This window comes from Boleophthalmus pectinirostris, unplaced genomic scaffold (genome assembly GCF_026225935.1).
Source record: "Boleophthalmus pectinirostris isolate CB_2022bp ecotype Guang Dong unplaced genomic scaffold, ASM2622593v1 HiC_scaffold_14, whole genome shotgun sequence".
Lineage (NCBI taxonomy): Eukaryota > Metazoa > Chordata > Actinopteri > Gobiiformes > Gobiidae > Boleophthalmus > Boleophthalmus pectinirostris.
Window position 1 is genome coordinate 13,905,036 of NW_026571047.1, and position 18,044 is coordinate 13,923,079.

An 18,044-nucleotide genomic window follows, 5' to 3' on the forward strand; every position below is an offset into this window, starting at 1 on the left:
AAAATATTATAATACTACAAAATAATGAATTTAAAGTTATAATATTAAGAAACCCCAAAGGCCTTTATTTCTGTTAATAAATGTATCCTCCCTTTTGAGGCTAGATAAATAAATAAAAAGTAAATAACTCAAGGATGTACTTGAGGAGAAATATATATTTTTGGAAGTTTTGTGAATATTTTTACTATTTGCAGATGTACAAAAATGTCTTCCCTCTTCTGGTCAGTATATGTCCTTTTATGTTAATGTGTATATAAATAAAACAATTATGGTGTTTACATTGTTTTATGCCCTTTGAATGACTTGCATTTGCTGCCACTCAGAGGTGATTTGTGGTATAGCAGTTGATGAGTAAGACTGATATTTTCAGTACAAACCAGATAGATGTCAAAATAAGTCTAATAATTATAATGAAAACAAAAACAAATATTTTATATATTTATTATATTTATTACGTCGAGAGGAGCCAGTTGAGGTGACTCGAGCATCTGTTCTGGATGCCTCCTGGGCTCCTCCCTTGAGAGGTGTTCCACCGGGAGGAGGTGGAGGACGTGTCTGGGGTGGGAAGTCTGGGAATCCCTGCTTAGACTACTGCCCCCGTGACCTAGCCCCAGAGGAAAATGGATGGCTGGATATTTATTACTTTTGAAAAAAAAATAAAAGTATGCCAATGATTTTCTATCAAGCATTTTTATTTATTGGTTTATTTTGCACATGTATTCAAACTTTTTATTGTCATTTAATACACTGTCCTGGTATAACTGTAATGTAATACTCAATGTCACTTGCATATTCAAATGAGTAAGATTCATAGCCAGATATGTATGATTCACTTAAACAGTTCAGTCTTACACGCAGTCGTCACAGCAGCCTTTCAATGTAGGCACAGCTACTTACTTCTATATATACTTTATTGACCTCTTACATCACACATCATACTGCATTGTTTTGATATTATTTACAGGTTTTGAGACTGACCAACAATCGGACATACCTAGAAATGCCAAAGGATTTTTACTTGCAAAATTCCTCTTTCAACATCAGTACCCTGGATGATGACTTCTTTGGCTACTGTGAGGACATGACCACTGGTATCTTGGTTTGGGCCATCTTCTCTACCCTCTTCTCACTGCTGGGATGTCCAGCCTGCATCACTGTCCTTTGGGAACTTTTACAGGGATACAAAGCAGGTACCCCTTTCACACCAAATGACATCTTTATGCTCAACCTGACTTGCATGGACTTGGTTTTCTTATTTTTCATCCCAGTTGGGTGTTGTAACTACCTTCTCTGGCACACTGAATTAATGCAAATATTCACCGACTTTGTGTGCTGCCTTAATCTGGCTGGGCGGCCTCTTCTGACTGCCTGTATCTGCTTTGATTGCTATCTAGCTGTGGTCCATCCAGTCTTCTACAGAGCAAATAAAAGCCTTACTCCACGCCTGCTCATGTGTGCTGTAGTTTGGACAATAACTTTCATACAAGGTGCATTGTCCACCATCATTACAGAGTTCTTCCATAGTCCCTGGGCCATGTTTATCTATGTCATAGCGCTTCCCATTATAACCACATGCAATATTTCCATCCTTTGTGTGCTCAAGTCCTTGTTCCCAGGCAAGACAGACCTCCACCCCAAGAAGAAAAAGGCTCTACAGATCATTACCAATAGTATGGTGATGACTTTTGTTGCCTATGTGCCCCCTGTTTTGGGATACATCTTGGGAGGTCTCATTATCACTGATGATCACCAGTACGAGTGCTTTGTGGCTATACCTATCCTTATAGCCCCAGCTGCAGGGAGCGCCATCATGCCTCTGCTCTATTTGGGCAACCTAGGTAAATTGGAGAGACTGTGTAATAATTAAAGTAGATTTTGGGAGCCCATTTTCATAATAAAACGAGCATTTGCTTTAAATGCAATAATCAGGCATCAGTGTATCCATCCATTTTCAATGTGCCAATACACACTCTATATTCTTTCAATTAATTGAATTAGCGTAGATGGTTAGAGAAGCCAAAAACTGAACTCAAGTAAGAGTGGAAAAGTATTGGGGAAAACTACTTCTCAAGTAAGAGTAACTTGAAGAGTAACTGTCATGAGGTAATGTGTTTTATAATTTGAAGTTAATGTAATGAAATAAGAACTATTAGGCCTATTTAAATATATACAGTATAATATTATAAGTAATATTATAAGAAGCGGCACAAGAAACTTAAATGTTCAGATCATTTAATCTTGACAAGTTCTTAACATAAAGACATAAATTTGTCACTTGTAGACTCACAGTGGGAAGAGGAGCCAAAACATGTACTCAAGGAAGTGCACTGTTACTTCACAAAAAATATTACTCAAGAAGGAGTAAAAGGAGTATGCTGCTAGAAAAAAAAAAAAAAAAACTTTAAAATGTAATTGAGTACTACCCACCTCTGTTAATCAGCATTACATTTGTCACAAATTTGCTTGAATTCTTATGCAAACCTATTTTCCTATTTTATTTTCACAGTATCTTAACAGTGTGTGCGATGATAAAGAGATTAGTGTCTGTACACTTTTCACTTCATGCCAATGGTCATTATGTGTTGTTGATTTTTGGCCTTTTAAAAAGTGGTGCAGAATATGTATCAAGATTATCAAACCTTTATGCAACAAGGTACAAACCTGAGCTCCCCTCTGAAATCAGTTTATAGAGGGCCTCAACTCCACAATCACAGAAACCATGAATGCTTAAAAGCACATGTCTGTTTCATCTTGTGAGTTCTGCATTTTATCTGCTAAAGATTTTTGTGTTTATGACAAAGATGAACTGCATTATGTATAACTGGGACAACTCCTGTTGAAAGTCTTCTAGGAATAAATATAAATAATAAATATAAAATATTGAAGAAGGTACAGGGCGATGAAATGCATCACATGATGTTTCTGATGTAATAGTAGGGACATTATCACCTTAACAACTTGTTGGAAAATGTGTAAATGCCTGTTATATGTCCATGCCCTAGTACGGGAATGTTTGTTCTATACTTTGCCTCTGCTGCTGTTGTGATGATGATCATTTACATTGGAAGCATTATCCCTGTGCATAATAAACCACATGCAAAACTATTCTGAGGCTGAAGCCATTAGAATAACCTGATTACCTTGGTACATTGATTGGTACAAAACAAGTCAAACCACAGCCATCAGTCATTTTTATTTACTTTTTTGTAATCATTAGGGAAATGCACATCCATTATTTGTGGTAAAATCTCAATGCAAATGTATCTCAATGTAAATCGCTAACTAAAATAACATGAGGAAAACACTCTGATACACAATACATAGTTATTTGTCATAGTCCTCCCACTCCTTTTTTGGACACAAGTGAAATCTGTGTGACATTTATTTTTGTTTATTATTGTAGAAAATAAATATTTACTTTATTATATCTATGTATTTATGTTTTCTATGCATGTTCCATGCATTACTGTCTGAATAAACAGTCATTCTTTAATTTGCAGGGCAGCTCCACAGCACCTCTTCAGGTCGGGTTACAACAGCAACAACAACAACAACAGCAACAACAACAGCATACATAGTCACTGTAATCATTGCAAGTCATCAAAGAGATATTTAGTGGAAGTTCAACATCAACAATCTGTTAAATTGGATAAATAAAACAGAATATAAGTAGAATAAATACAGAAACAGTTGTTTAACCAATATCACCACCTCTAATACTACTACTTTGTATATACATCCATATGGGCATAACATTCTCATTGTCTATTATACAAGCCTTTTACACAGCCCTGTGCAATGTAAATGGAGTATTCTCCCATATCGCTATTCTTTTTGGACCAGTTTTAAGAGACATTTGCCACCAGACCAACAGTATATCATATAATCATAGTTAACCACTCACATTATGGTCACATTTTTCTATAGCGCTTTTCCACCAAGGCACTCAAAGCGCTTTAAAACAAGGAACCACTCACCCATTCACACACCAGTGTACACAGACACTAGGGGCAAAGTGGGTTAAGTGTCTTGCCCAAGAACACAACAACAGCATTCATCTGTAGGAGCTGTAATCACACCAGCCAACCTGTGGGTCAGTGGATCTGACCGCTCAACCAATGATGCTTATATCGAGAGTGGAATTCAAACCACCAACCTTTAGATCAGTGGACAAACACTCTACCAACTGAGCTACTGCTGTCCGTTAGATTCTACGTTTTGCTACACCAAAGTTTAAATCGATCAAACCCACCAAGGTTTTGAAGAAAGAGTAAAGGCATGACTGCAGAACCCATTGAGGAGAAAAGAGTAAGTGGCATTACCACTGAGCAGAAGTACAAGCTTATATCTGTTACTAAGCATTCCCCTATTATAAATATAATGATTGGAGGTATATAGCACAGCAATGATGCCACCAAACTGTTTGTGACTGTTTGTATGGCTCTTTGCTTCTGTGGATGTAGATTTTTACCCCGTAAGCCTGTCTTCATTAGAGTATAGATGATGAAAAAATCACAAATTATTATTATTGTAACTGCCAAGACGTAAGGACAAATGGATATAAAGGTCATGTATATAAACAAATTGATTCCTATTGCCAACCCAAAAGCCAAGGTCAAAAGCCAAACGACAACTGCTACAATGACCCTGGGAGTGAAAGTGGTCCAGTTTCTGTAAAACAGTGGGTGAACTACAGCAAGATAACAGTCAATACAAGCACATACCATTATAAGAGGTCTACCACACACACTAAGGGAATAGATCCCATTCCAGAAAACTTCCATTGTCCAGTTGTGCAAAATGAAATGATTGACCAAACCAAATGGAAAGACAACCAAGAAGACCCAATCCATGACAGACAAGTTCAACATGAAGAAGACATTTGGGGTCAAAGGTACAGAGCCAGAGCTGTATTTTTTATAACATTCATAAAAAATGCATATATAGGCAGGGAAGCTGAGAAGAAAGAAAAAAATGCTAAAAACGCACCAAATGACCCTTCCATATTCGTGGTCCTGGCACATGGTGAAATTCTTTAGTTCTTCAAAAAAATGTGTTGCTGTTGAAATGCTGGAAGACAGATCCATATTTGAGATTGTTTATACATCTAAAAATAAAAGATAATTAGTAGAATACAATAAAAAACGGTGAAACATGCATACCCAAAGCTTAAAGATAAATGGCAAGTTAGTACTGGGTCACTGCTTTTGTTAACACATCAGTCAGTTTTTCCCATTGTGAGAGACAACTATGCAAATGTACTATGCAAAAAGTCAACAAATTTAGTTGCATTTGGAACATACACACAAAATAGGCCTATTCATAGTTCGCTGATAACACTTAGGCTATTTTATTTGTGTATTAATTGTGTACATGCATTGTCATTTCAGATGATAAGATGATTGCTCATTAAGGATACTAAGACTGGATTTATTGTAAATGTTAAATCATAAAGCACTGCATCAACAGTTCTATTTTTCTATATTATATATAAACGACACGTCTCCCCAAAAAAGTTAATATAGTAGCTTATTTTGTGTGTGTCTTTCCATTCATTACATTTTTCTCAGCCCTGAAGGCAGCAAAGCCATTTTTGTCCATTAGTCGAAATGTGCTTTGAGAACATTTTAGATGTCTGCACAGGCTGGTTTATGGAGCAGGCATTGCGCAATGAGAGGAATACACCGATAAATGCATATGCCGCTGCAGTGTGGCGTTCAGGGTCGTGTTTTTCTGCATGAAATTCTCAACAGAATTTCTGAATCCATATGGCACAGGCTTATGTAAAGTACTATAGGCTAGAGGCGTCATGGAAAGTGTGACCCATAGCCATAGTCCCCGGTTTGGAGTAGCCTACGATAACAAGGTTACGCACACTTCAAAGATACAGTCATAGAACTATAACAAAGGACTATTCAGCCTGATATTATTATTATGTGCTGTATATTGCTGACACATCGTTGTGTGTAGTGAAATTAAAATGTTAAGGTTAAGTGTGGTTTTAAAAGTTGAAAAGTATTTTAGGTTTAGAAAAAAAAAAAAAATCCAATGTAAAATCCAATGCTTTCCAGAGACACGTGTCTCAGATAAGTAACCCTCCCCTTAAAGTGTTTTGTCTCCTCAGGTTCTCTATATTGTATTTTTTATGCAGACATCAGGCAACCATACAATTTAACATAGGCATCTGTGAGAAAATGAGAGCAAGGTGTTGTATCAGGGGGTCCATGGTAGAAAAAGGTTCAATGGTAGTCAACATTCTCCATCTGTTCTTTTTTTGTTTTTTTTTACTTACAGATACATTTAGATAAAAAAAAAAAAAAGATACATTTGCCTCCTAACATTTACAAGCCTTTGGTGGGTGCATAACAGTTTAAGCCTTTTTGTTGAATAATATTAGCCTGCTGTGTCTGCTCTAGCCAATGTTCACCAGGCTCTGATATGGGACATGCTGCAGATGCCGTAGGCCACTGAGGGCCCTGTCCTGGCCTACACCACAGAGGGTGAGATCAATAATATCCCGTGGGCCTCTACACAGCCAGACTGGATCACTACATGCAACAACAACTGTTTGGAAAGGACCTAACACTCAATTTTGTCAGAATTAATTTATCTATTTTCTTTCTTAATCTGATTATTTGTGATCATTCTTTTTTCATGGTGTTTTTCCAAACACTTCTACCTACAATGTCTCATATCTCTGTATCTGTCAGCACCTGTCAAACAATGATCATGAACAATTTAATGTTCTGCTTTATTTGACCATATACAGCCACAGATACAAATACTGGACTGAAAATATGATTAATACTGTGTTTCATATACATTAGGAAGAAAAGTTCAAAGTTCAAATCACACAGTTTCTGGTCTTGTACATTCAAGTACAACTTGGTCATGTCCGACTGTGGATCCAAAGAGCACCATCAGATGTGCTAGCAGCAGTTTACTCCACTACAGGTGTGACAGTAGCAGCAAATGTCAGGCGACTGGCAGCACCGGGTCTGACAGGTGCTTCTGCATATCGCTCAGTCCAGAGGTGAGGTCCAGGTTTCCAGGCAGTGAGGGGTAGCGCAGACTGTCACTCAGCCTGGGATTGTCCAAAAGAGAGGACACGCCCAAGGACTGATGCAGCTGTGAGGCTAGTCCTCTGTTGGTCTCTGTTTCAGGAGTGACCATCATGGACATAGTGTCATCTGACGTCACGTGGATCCCACTGGAAAATGACTCCTGGGACTTATTTGTAAATTTAAGATCAGTCTGTGTTGAACTCTGAAGTCAAAAACAAAAAACACCAGCTTTAGTCCAATGTAGGATATTAGTGATAACATCTGGTATGTGACCATACCTCAGTAGGTATCCTGCTGCTGATCTGTATGGGGGAGATGGGGTAGATGGAGTGCAATACTGGAGTCCCAGTCCCATAAAGGCCAGTGGAGTCGGTTGGTATGGTGCTGGATGACACTGTACTATAGGCTGGAGGCACAGGGGCTATCTGCCTCTGCAGCAGTTGCAGAATCACGTTAATATCCGCTGTCATTCTGGTCTCCAGTCTATGGTCAACAAATAGAAGTAAAACTATGTGGACAAGTAGCCGCAAATGATAAATATATAAATGTGAATAAAAGCACCTGTTGAGTTGAGAATGCAGCACCTCAAGGCGAGACTCCAGTTCACTAGGTCGTTCTTCTGTAAAAGGTGGGGGGTGGTACGTGTGACGCACAGAGGAGGACCTCCACTGACGACTGGAGAACTGCTGGGATTGATGCTCCGACCAGAACTGATACGAGCCTGAGACACAGAAAAATTTACATTTTCAAACTGTAGACAATGTATGATTTTCACCACTAGAGGTCACTCAATAGCAATATTAGTCATAATGTTTTCAGGTAGTACACTAGGCATCATTTCATGCATTTTCCCCTTACAGATATGACACAGACACAAAAAATTCAAACACAAATAAAATTTAAAACCTTGGTGTCCTCTATCTAGTCCCCCCTCTCTACCCACTGATGGGGAGAAATCCAATCGGGAGTCATCTGGGGGGTACAGGTCCACTTTGGGGCCATGTGTGGGGGCTTTGGGAGGCTCTTCACTGGACTGCGAACACGCAGAGCCACAGCTGCAGTGGTCCTCCCACTGGCTCTGAGGGGGAGAGTGATGATGATGGAAAGACTGTCGTTGGTAGGAGTCCTCATGATCAATACCATCTGGAACAGAAAATGTTGTCATCCACATAACTACACACAAAAATGTATATTGAACTCTAAAAATAAATAAGTTCTCACCTGGCCTTATGCGACAGTCTAAAGAGTGGATTTTGTGCCTTGATTTGTGATGATATCCACAGTCATCCCCAGAATCATCTGTTATTATTGGTGGAACTTGATCTGTCTAAAAATATATCTGAATTATTAACTTTTTGATTTGTGTTCTTAGAATACTACAATTTCTAATTTGATTTTGACACTTGATATTGATACCACAATAATAACACACTATGCTTTAAAAGAAATAGAAAGGAAATCAGAAAATGCTGTCTTTTTATGCCTTTATATATTGACTGATTTGATTTTAATTTAACAGTCTGGATAGTAGTTTTAGTACAAATTGTTATCTGAGTATTGATTTTTGTTATTGATTTAAAAAAATACAACATACTCTACTGACAAAACCTACATCTCTTAAATCAAAGGTTATCTCCAGATTCCTCCAGAAGTTATCTGCAAACCCTGGGTACATGTCCAGCACCTCCAGCAGGTCATCTCTGAGGATGCGGTGCAGGTCACAGTAGGAGACTGTGAGCACATCAGCGTTGGACTTCCCTGGCTCATCGTATAAGTAAATAAGCTCACCAAAGATGTCATTCCTTTCTACAACAGAAAAAAATAAAAAATAAAAAATATATATATATATATAGTGAATTGAAACTGAAAAGAGACTAGAACATTTACCTAATATGGCAGCAACCACATCGTCTCTGATGACCTGGATGGATCCTCGTGCAACAAAGAACAGAGAGTCCAGAATGTCCCCGTAATGAATGAGGGTGTCTCCTGGAGGGGCATGCACTGTTTTGAATCTGATTGCCAGAGCTCGGAGACAGGCCTGACTACCTCCTCGAAAAGCTTTACAGTTCTGCAGCAGAGACCGGTTCAGGTGCAAGCAGATATCAGCCTGCAAAGACTCAGGGAAGCCTTTCAGCACCTGTCAAGAGCAAAACCATAAAGTAAAGTGTGAAACAGGAGATACACAAACTGCTCTGTCCTATTACTTACTGCGTTCATGTCAATGCCATTAGTGTAGGACCATGCATGTTGGAAGTACTCCTCCAGCCTTTGCCGCAGACCTCCAGGGATTTGGTGAAACCGAATAAACTCTTTTACACGAAGCATCTGGGTATGGTAACGTGTTGTTCCTGAGTATAACCGCTGGATGATGGCAGACACATTCCCAAAAATGCTAGCATACATTAGGGCTGTAAAAAAAAGAATTTGTATCATGCCAAGCTATTTAAATAACCAACAGATGAAATCTGAGCCGCAGAAATGTAACTTAACTTACATCCAATTACCATGACGCAGATGGAGAAAATCTTTTCAGAATTGGTGTTGGGGGAGACATTTCCAAAGCCCACACTTGTCAAACTACTCAGGGTGAAGTACAGCGCTGTGACGTACTTGTCTTTGACCGATGGACCAGAACGGGAGTCACTGTCATTGTAGGCCTTGCCCAGTTGTTCAGCCAAATTGTCCAGCCATCCTGTTTCTGTGTACGGTCTCTCCACAAAACCAATGGCATACCAAATACAAGCCAGCCAATGGGCAATGAGCACAAAGGTACACATGAGCAGGAAAAGCACTGCCGCCCCATACTCCGAGTATCTGTCCAGCTTTCTGGCCACACGAACCAAACGCAGCAGTCGAGCCGTTTTGAGGAGACTTGTTAATGTTGCCATCTTATACAAAAAGACAAAAGTTAAAATTATATTCAGTTGAGAGGGACAGCGAGAGAGCGAGAGAGAGAGAGATGTGGCAATGATATTGTCCAATTTTATACCTGGTTTAGCCTGATTTAGATCTGGAATTTTCCTGTTTTAGACTTGGTTTTGATCTGGTGGTCTATAACAGGATTTTTTTCCACACTTTTTTTCTCTTAAGTGGTATTTCTTGTGAGGTTTGAGAACAACTGTTTTAACTGACATGAAAAATGGTTTTCCATAAATCACTGCAGGAGTTTGTTGGGTCTTTGGGCCTGAAAGTCTCCAAAGCTACCACAATATTAACTTAATTAAATCATCATGAATATTTTTTGTTGGAGGGCACTAACAGCCACAAGACTTTGTAACTTTTGTTGAATTGCAAAATGCATTCAGAAATGTATAACAAATATATGTTCTTACCTCATCAGAGCCGGATCGGAAAATGAGGAGGTCAAATGGGATTGCAGCAAACAGATCAATAGGGAACCAGCCTTTCATATAGTGTTTGGCAATTCGAACAGGCTTTGTCACCACTTCGTCATTCTGATCCACATATGTAGTGCGAAAGTTGATGACTATATCTACGATAAACAACACATCCACCAAAAGATCCGCAACATTCAAGGGGTTGCAAGTGTAGCCACAACTCCTCTGCCGCACGTCTCCATGCTCGTCCAGGAGGAATGCAGCAGAGTAAGGGGTGAAAACAGCCGTGTACAGGACCAAAATGAGGATAATCCAGTCCCAAAAAGCTTTGAAGGGGCTGTAGTGAAGTAAAATCCACCGAGTTGTCTCTGGGACCTGTAGTTTGTATTCCGGCAGCACATCCGACTCCAAGGAAAGCACCTACAAACAAGGAAAACACACATATGTAAACTGTTTTATTTTAACTTATTTTTAATGTATATTATTTGAATAAACAAATATTGTATATGAAATCTATCTTTATTGATAGATGTATGTTGTAAAAACAACACAAAAAAACGCCTACATTTGTCTATCTTTAATACTGACCAACAGACCTTTCTGGAAGATCTTCTTCCACTGCTGTTTTGACCATGTTCTCGGTGAAGACTGCATGTTCTTGATTTGCAGCCTTGTAGCTCAATTAAATCCTTTACCATGCTGTCTTCTTGAGTAGAGGGGTCAAAATGATATCCAGTTAAAAATGTATCCTAACTATCCAGAATTTCCCAAGCAAAGCAGTGAACACTTGTTATCAACAGCACAACTAGAGCGGGAGTGCTGGGTGCTAGGCTGCCCCATCAAGCTGCAAGTCACATAACAAAGTTCACATCCTGCCTGTGTGCCCATTTAAAAACATTTTAAGCTTTATAAGCATCCGTACGGACCCATCCATATCAGCGGATAGACCCATGAATGAAACTCAACACATCAGGATCAACAAGTGATCCACCAGTGCAAGGTCATTGGCTTTTACAGATGCCTCCCTTTCATTTATTTCATATCCACAGCTTAGCATCACACAGAGGCAGTGATGCAGAATGCCGAGCCCCAGGGCTCCTGCACTAACAGTGGGATTCAATTGAACAGTGGTTCAATTTAACTTTGCTTTTCACACCCAGGAGGAAAGCATCCAGCCACCAAACTACTTAGTGATTTTTCCTCTCGTGGGCTAATTAGTATCTGTCTGTCATTATGACAACCTATTGCTGAAATTACATTTCTCAGAGATAAATAAAAAACAAACTCACTAATAACACAAGTTAAAAAAAAAAGAAAAAAAGATTTCCAGTAGAGCTGTTGTGATTGTTGTAATCATTGTATACTAGAGCCCAAGTTCCTAGCCCCGTACCTGAGTGACCTTCTCTGTGACGTTTTGAGATCGGTCCATCACCTTGGAGGGACTGAGCAGCTCCACCCGAGGGGTTGGAGGGGATCTACACTCGACAGGGCCCCCAGTCCTCATCAGGTCCATGATGGACATTGAGCTTCACCTGAAAATTATACAATTGTAACAGATGAACATACTAAATTGTCTATTAGTTAATCTAAGTCTGTGTGTTAATTGTTTGGTACTATTATGAACATATTGATTTAAAACAGATTTGTATAATAGTCTGAGTGTGTCTGCACAGACGGGCAGTGTGATTAATTACTGTGGTTTCCCAGAATGCTCATGTAATTTAGCCCCTCCCCAAACACTGTGGCTTTAATTACAGGACAGGTCGCAGCAATTGCCTGACAGTTGTATCATAGCAGGGAAACAGGCAGCTAAGAGAAAGCCAATTATAAAATTGTTATAAACTAGAAACTTCAAAAACAGAAAATAAATACACATACCTGATTAAAGTACAGTGAGCTATCCCACTTGACCTTCAGGCATCCATGACTCAAGCCTCCATCCCATCAGGTTTTGGTCAGATTTGTGACAAATGTCTTGGTTCTTCATTCGCGGCTCATGCTGAGGCTAAACAAATGCGTTCTTGGTGTGATACAGATGTCAATGTTGAACCTTCCACTCTGACACAGGGCAAACGACTGACCGCTGGCTCACATGTTGCTGCGCACCATTCGCTAACACTAGAAACCAATCAATGACATCCTATAGCTGAGAGGAACTGACTGCATGATCGATGGTTGGTATTGATAAACGGAGCAAAAAGGCCCAAAGCCATTAGACTGGCCATTCCCATTAATGCCAAATTACATCTCACTATCTCTGTATGCTGCACTATTTGAGGTTAAAGAGTTAATATTATTATGTATAGCCAACAGCCACATATGTGACTTTGTGATTTAAAGGAAATCAAATACTCGATACCTTAATGTATTATATGTTCGATATGTTGCATGCATGCTGCTAATGTAGGATCTTATTGACTAGACTGTTGACACTACAGTAATATGAGGGGGTAATGACCTGTGATGACTTTGGCCAAAATGTCCTTCATTGTTAACTTTTAAACATATGTATTATTTAAGGTGGTTAAAAATTAAGTGCACATATGTGGCCATTTTAGTCAAAAGGAACAGAAATTTTCTGTATTAAATAAATAGGCACATTTTAAATTTGTAACACATATTTTTTAAATATATTTTTTATTCATAATAGTCTATGTGCAAATGTTTTTCACATGTGAAATATAAAATGTCCATCAAGTGTCTTTCAAGCATTCTCAGCTATGGGCCTGGATGTTGTCCCAAACACGGATGACTTCAGGGCAGTCATTAAGTGCTTCTATCAGATTTGATGCACTGTTTATCTGATCGTCATCTAAAGGCAAGACTCTACGAGGAACAAACTCAAATCCCACTGAAATTATGTGTAGTCCCTGCTGCTCCAACGATGTCCGCACCTTCTTCAGTTCCGTGGTGTTACAAATAAACTACAAAAAAAAAATATTATATATATATATATATATATATATATATATATATATATATATATATATACACACACATTAAATGTATAATATGTATTAGAATTACATATCTTCACCTGAAAAGTTGTTGTTTGGACTGTAATATTCCATAATATGAGCTGTGACTGGTCACAGTAGGAATTAATGCTTTTTAAGGGCAATAAAACTACCAAACCAGGATAGATAAGTTTAACACTATACTATGGAACATTCAAAGCAAACCAAAAAAATATCCATGGAGTACCGGACAATCAAGTAACATACTGCATCTAATTCACATTTTGTAACATTATAAGAATGCCCATAATGGCATTTTACAGAAGTTAAATTTTACAGGGTATTAAGATGAAAGAAGATTATCTCGTGGAATACAGACCTTCAAGATGGACTGCTCCTCTTCATCCTCAGTCTCATGTACATCCTCTGCTCCTGCCTCTATAGCCAGCTCCAGTGCCCGCTCAGATGTGATGTCTTTAGCCAGTCCAACCACCACTCCTCTTTTCTCAAAATTATGCCGCTCCATCTGACCACATACCTCTGTGTGAAGAAACTGTTTTACTTTATGTAAATACCATTTGACAAAAATCATTTAAATCAAATTATTCTCTGAGACTATTCACTGTATGTTCAAAGATACCTAATGGGTTTTTATCAATCCACAGATTTTCGAGTAAACGGAACAAAATAAATAGTGAATAAAAAATATATAATATTTTACCCATTCTTACTGATGATCTTTTTAATATCCTGTTGCGTTCGTGAATTGCTGTCGGTTAGAACTTCAATAAGCAGCAAACATCCACCAGGGCCACGAACCTCTAACATCTGCTGAGACGCTGGCTTAGCCTTTTCCTGTGGTACCAATAAAATATTACGTTACTATTATTATTACTATAAGTAGTTAGCAACAACAATTATATACCAAATAATTCATGATTAAAGCTGCCATTATGTATTGAACTTTTACAATAATGGAATACAAATTATTGTTCGATTAGTGTACTTACAGCACTCTTAATTGCAGCCTCTACAGAAGCCTTGGGCATGTTTTTATTTCTGCACTGCTCCAGTAAATGAGCCAAGTTTAAATTTAATTCAGGGTTAGATCCACCCTCTATAAAGACAAAAAATTAAAATATATATATATATATGTATATATATATATATATATATATATATATATATATATATATATATATGGAGAGAGAGAGAGAGAGAGAGAGAGAGAGAGAGAGAGAAAGACGATGAAATTCAAAAATTGCTGTAAAAATCGTTACCTTTTACCGCTATTCTTATCATCATGGTAAATTTCATAAACATCTTTCCCCGAGCTTCATCTTTGGGACCCTTGATGTGTTTGACTTTAGACCACTTGTTGTGTCCAGCGCTGAGGGAGGGGCACAGATGCAGCGTCCTGGCAGAGGCACCTCCGGGCCGGGTACAGGCCGCATGAAGCGGGCAGAACAGGTGAGATTCCCGGGGGCGGACAGCTTCCACAAACAGTCGATACTGCCCTGGGACAGAATGCACGGAGTGGTCTCAAAACCGCTGCCATGTCCTTTACAGAGATGTAGACAGTTTAGTATCAACAAACTAGTACAGTCAAAAAGCTTGGGTAGGAAAGAAGCACCACTTCGCAATTATCGACACAATAGCAAAATAGCTTTTTTCGGGTTAACTTGAGGGCTTGCTCCATTCATGATTTTAAAAGTATTAATTAAATAACTAAACTCTCAATGTAGAACAGCCAAGAACACGCAGCTGCTCGTGCCCTTGTTGTGAACTGGGCATTTCCTGGTTTGCGCTGACGTCATAATCCTTTCAAAATAAAAGCGTTTTTCCTGACTTCGTACGTCTTAAACCTGTAAACTTAACCCTTACATACTGTTCGGGTCAAATTTGACCCGTTTTGACATTCAGCAGTAGAAAAAAATATCATAAACATCATTCTTTTATCCTGAAATTTGATGACTTTTCCTAAATTTCGCCAAAATACACAAAAAATGAAAATATTTTAAAATTGTATACTTTTGTACAGGTGCTACAAATTTTGCGACACTGAGGATGTTTCGGGTCAATTTTGACCCGTATCTATTAAGATGGATTTTAGCTCTATCAGTGCAGGTCAAATGAAGCAAAATGGAAGTTTTAGGGAAACTTGAAACTGTGAAACTGTACAGACCATGCATGTGTGTGTATTTTTTTATGGGACAGTGGTGACAGAGTTCAAGAGTTCACTGTTTTGAGATTTCCCCATGCCCCAGGTTCCCAGAGACAGACACCTGTTGGTTTTTGAAGGGGGAAAGGAGAATCTCAAAAAAGTGAAAGGAGTGATCATCCTGTTTATGGTGCACATAAGAAACACAAGTCAATCAAGTGGGAGAGAGAGATCTTTTCTTCTAAGTTTGAGTAAGTTCACCCAGGACACCACTGTTGTCTCGTACATGTAAAAGAAGAACAAGAATGTCATCCTTATGAGCACATTACATATGGCTGCAGAGGTGAGCTCCTGGGAGCTCCATCATCATCATCATCATCATCATCAGTCATCATCCTTGACTACAATGCCAACAAGGAGGAGAGGAAAACCTTGACATAGTAACAGGCACAGGTGCAAAAGAAGAACTTCACATTGGCCTGCTTTGCTGGCCCGCTTTGTCTATGGAGTGAGCTGAACCCGACCTGGAGGGCAAGCAGGAGGTTCATTTCTGGAGGAGCTTGGAAAGGCCCTTGTGATTCCCTGTATACAAAGGTGACACCAGCTTCCCCACACAGCAGCTTCAGCAGCTTCAGCAGCATTGGTGAGGCCAGTGCAGTGATCTGAACCTGACCCAGATCAAGAAGTCACACCAGAAACCAACACAAGGGCACAGAAGACAAGAAGATACAACTTTAGCCCTGCAAAGAAGAACTGCAAAACAGCTACAATCTGCTGCAAATGTGGGAAACACAGATGCAAGTCCAACACACTCAAAGTTTCCTACCACTGCTCGAATGCACTGATAAGTTTGAAATAAGCATAAGGGCCGCAGTGGATAAACATGGATATATTATAAATTCCAACAGTTCCAGAATATTCATGTCATTTTCAAATGCAATAATATATATAAAAATCATAATGGCTTTTATGTTTTTAGGTGTTTTGTAAAACAGGACTATGATACTTGTGATAGTAGATGTTTTTCTCCAAAAACGAGTGTTGTAAAACTTACTAAAAAATATGCTCTTCTTGCTCTCAGAAACATTTAATTTATATATTACACATATTTACAGTCTATTTAGTCATTTTAAATATATCTATAGTTCAAAATTTTGTTTAGACACTTACTATGAGGGAATTCTTGGTCCGAGTCAAATTTGACCCGAACCATACTGTGAAGGCTTCAGAAATGAACAGTATGTAAGGGTTAAAATAAAAATAAATCAAATGAATTACTTGTAAATATTCTTTGAGAACAGTAGATCTGCTATCAGTAAACAGTCTGTAATGAGACCTGCAACACACTGTTACACACTGTTTTTTTCCTCTCTACAGGAAAGTCCATATTGTTTACCGTTTTTAACATAATCATGTGTATCTGATTATCTGATTGGTTTATTAGGCTATGGTAATCAATACTGATTGATAAACTAATCAAATGTAAAGAAACAATTATGACCAATGACGAATACAAATTACAACTTGTGCAGTACAATGTTGTCAGGGTGGTTTGAGGTGAGTTGCAGAGAAAGCAGAATATACACATATGTAAGTCCAATACAAAATTGAATTACGTGATTATAAAACGAGGCACTGCAGGTGAATAGGAAACATTATACATGTAGAGATATCAGTTTGAAACTACTGTAATTTATTTACTTAACACAAATAAAGCATTTTATGTGTGGTGGCCAAAATTGCACATATTGGGATTGGGACATAAATATGAAAACTGGAACAAGATAGAGATTTTGGATTTTATTTAGTATTTGAGTAAATCTCAAAAAAAGAGACTTTAATAAATTAGGCCTACAAGTACATATAAACAAATCCTTTAGCACAGTCAAAATCTTGTGAAGTACATGAATGGAAATCATGGTTATGTAGGTGCTAATTTAAGAGGTAATCTTTATGTCAATGAACATAAAAGAAATAAAATAATAAAACTGGAAATAAAAATATTGTTTCTGCATGAAATACAGAAAATATGCAATCATACAAGATAAATAATGTTAAATAATAAACAATATATATTTTTAGATCAGTATTTAAAATTACAGCTTCTAACTTGACTATGATGATAATTAACTTGATCAAAAATATATACAAAACAAGCTTTAAAGTACTATTCTGATTTAGATAGTCATAATAGACAGTGGAGGAGCAGCATAAAGGGTTAAGTATGGGGAAAGGTCCAGCCAATCGAAGCCAGCCCATCCAGGAGGTAAAGTGGACGTTTCTCACACAGTTCTGCTCTTCCTCACCCAAACACACATTCTCTCACTACAGAATGCCAGGGGCTCCAAAACTGTGCTACCCCAAAACCTGACACATGGCACTTATATGGAAGAAGGAGAAGGATGCCATGTCCTCCTATGCTAGTGCTTATCTACCTGTTCACTGATGGGATAAGAAACTCTAACTTCAAGATCCAGGTTACTGAGGAGGAGAGGATGAGGAAGTTAAATTGTGTTCAATC

General features: G+C 38.3%; 2 protein-coding genes across 2 annotated transcripts; both read right to left on the reverse strand.

Annotated features, from left to right (window-relative positions):
* Nucleotides 1-6,355: 6,355 nt before the first annotated feature.
* On the reverse strand, nucleotides 6,356-13,001 carry LOC110170997 (potassium voltage-gated channel subfamily H member 6-like). The gene is made up of 12 exons (XM_020936679.2): nucleotides 12,284-13,001; nucleotides 11,796-11,937; nucleotides 10,400-10,825; nucleotides 9,562-9,955; nucleotides 9,276-9,475; nucleotides 8,952-9,204; nucleotides 8,677-8,870; nucleotides 8,286-8,391; nucleotides 7,971-8,207; nucleotides 7,626-7,785; nucleotides 7,343-7,547; nucleotides 6,356-7,266 (listed from the first exon to the last, which is right to left on the reverse strand). Exons 2-12 carry the CDS (start codon nucleotides 11,925-11,927, stop codon nucleotides 6,976-6,978), a joined length of 2,598 nt encoding a protein of 865 aa, XP_020792338.2. The 5' UTR covers nucleotides 11,928-11,937; nucleotides 12,284-13,001; the 3' UTR covers nucleotides 6,356-6,975.
* Nucleotides 13,002-13,005: 4 nt separating this feature from the next.
* On the reverse strand, nucleotides 13,006-17,932 carry LOC110171036 (translational activator of cytochrome c oxidase 1). The gene is given in 9 exon segments (XM_055150539.1): nucleotides 13,006-13,329; nucleotides 13,742-13,883; nucleotides 13,885-13,902; nucleotides 14,084-14,217; nucleotides 14,373-14,479; nucleotides 14,643-14,874; nucleotides 15,853-15,924; nucleotides 16,048-16,191; nucleotides 17,891-17,932. Coding segments are annotated over 9 exon segments (1,101 nt in total). The 3' UTR covers nucleotides 13,006-13,119.
* Between the last annotated feature and the right edge of the window lie 112 nt (nucleotides 17,933-18,044).

What these genes read in the sequence shown, in the direction of transcription:
- LOC110170997 (XM_020936679.2), bottom strand. Translation starts at nt 11,927, where the DNA reads ATGTCCATCATGGACCTGATGAGGACTGGGGGCCCTGTCGAGTGTAGA. An exon ending in CTGCGTCATGGTAATTGGAT is followed by an intron (nt 9,476 to 9,561) that starts GTAAGTTAAGTT and finishes TTTTTTTTACAG; the next exon opens with CCCTAATGTATGCTAGCATT. An exon ending in TAACCTTTGATTTAAGAGAT is followed by an intron (nt 8,392 to 8,676) that starts GTAGGTTTTGTC and finishes ATATATTTTTAG; the next exon opens with ACAGATCAAGTTCCACCAAT.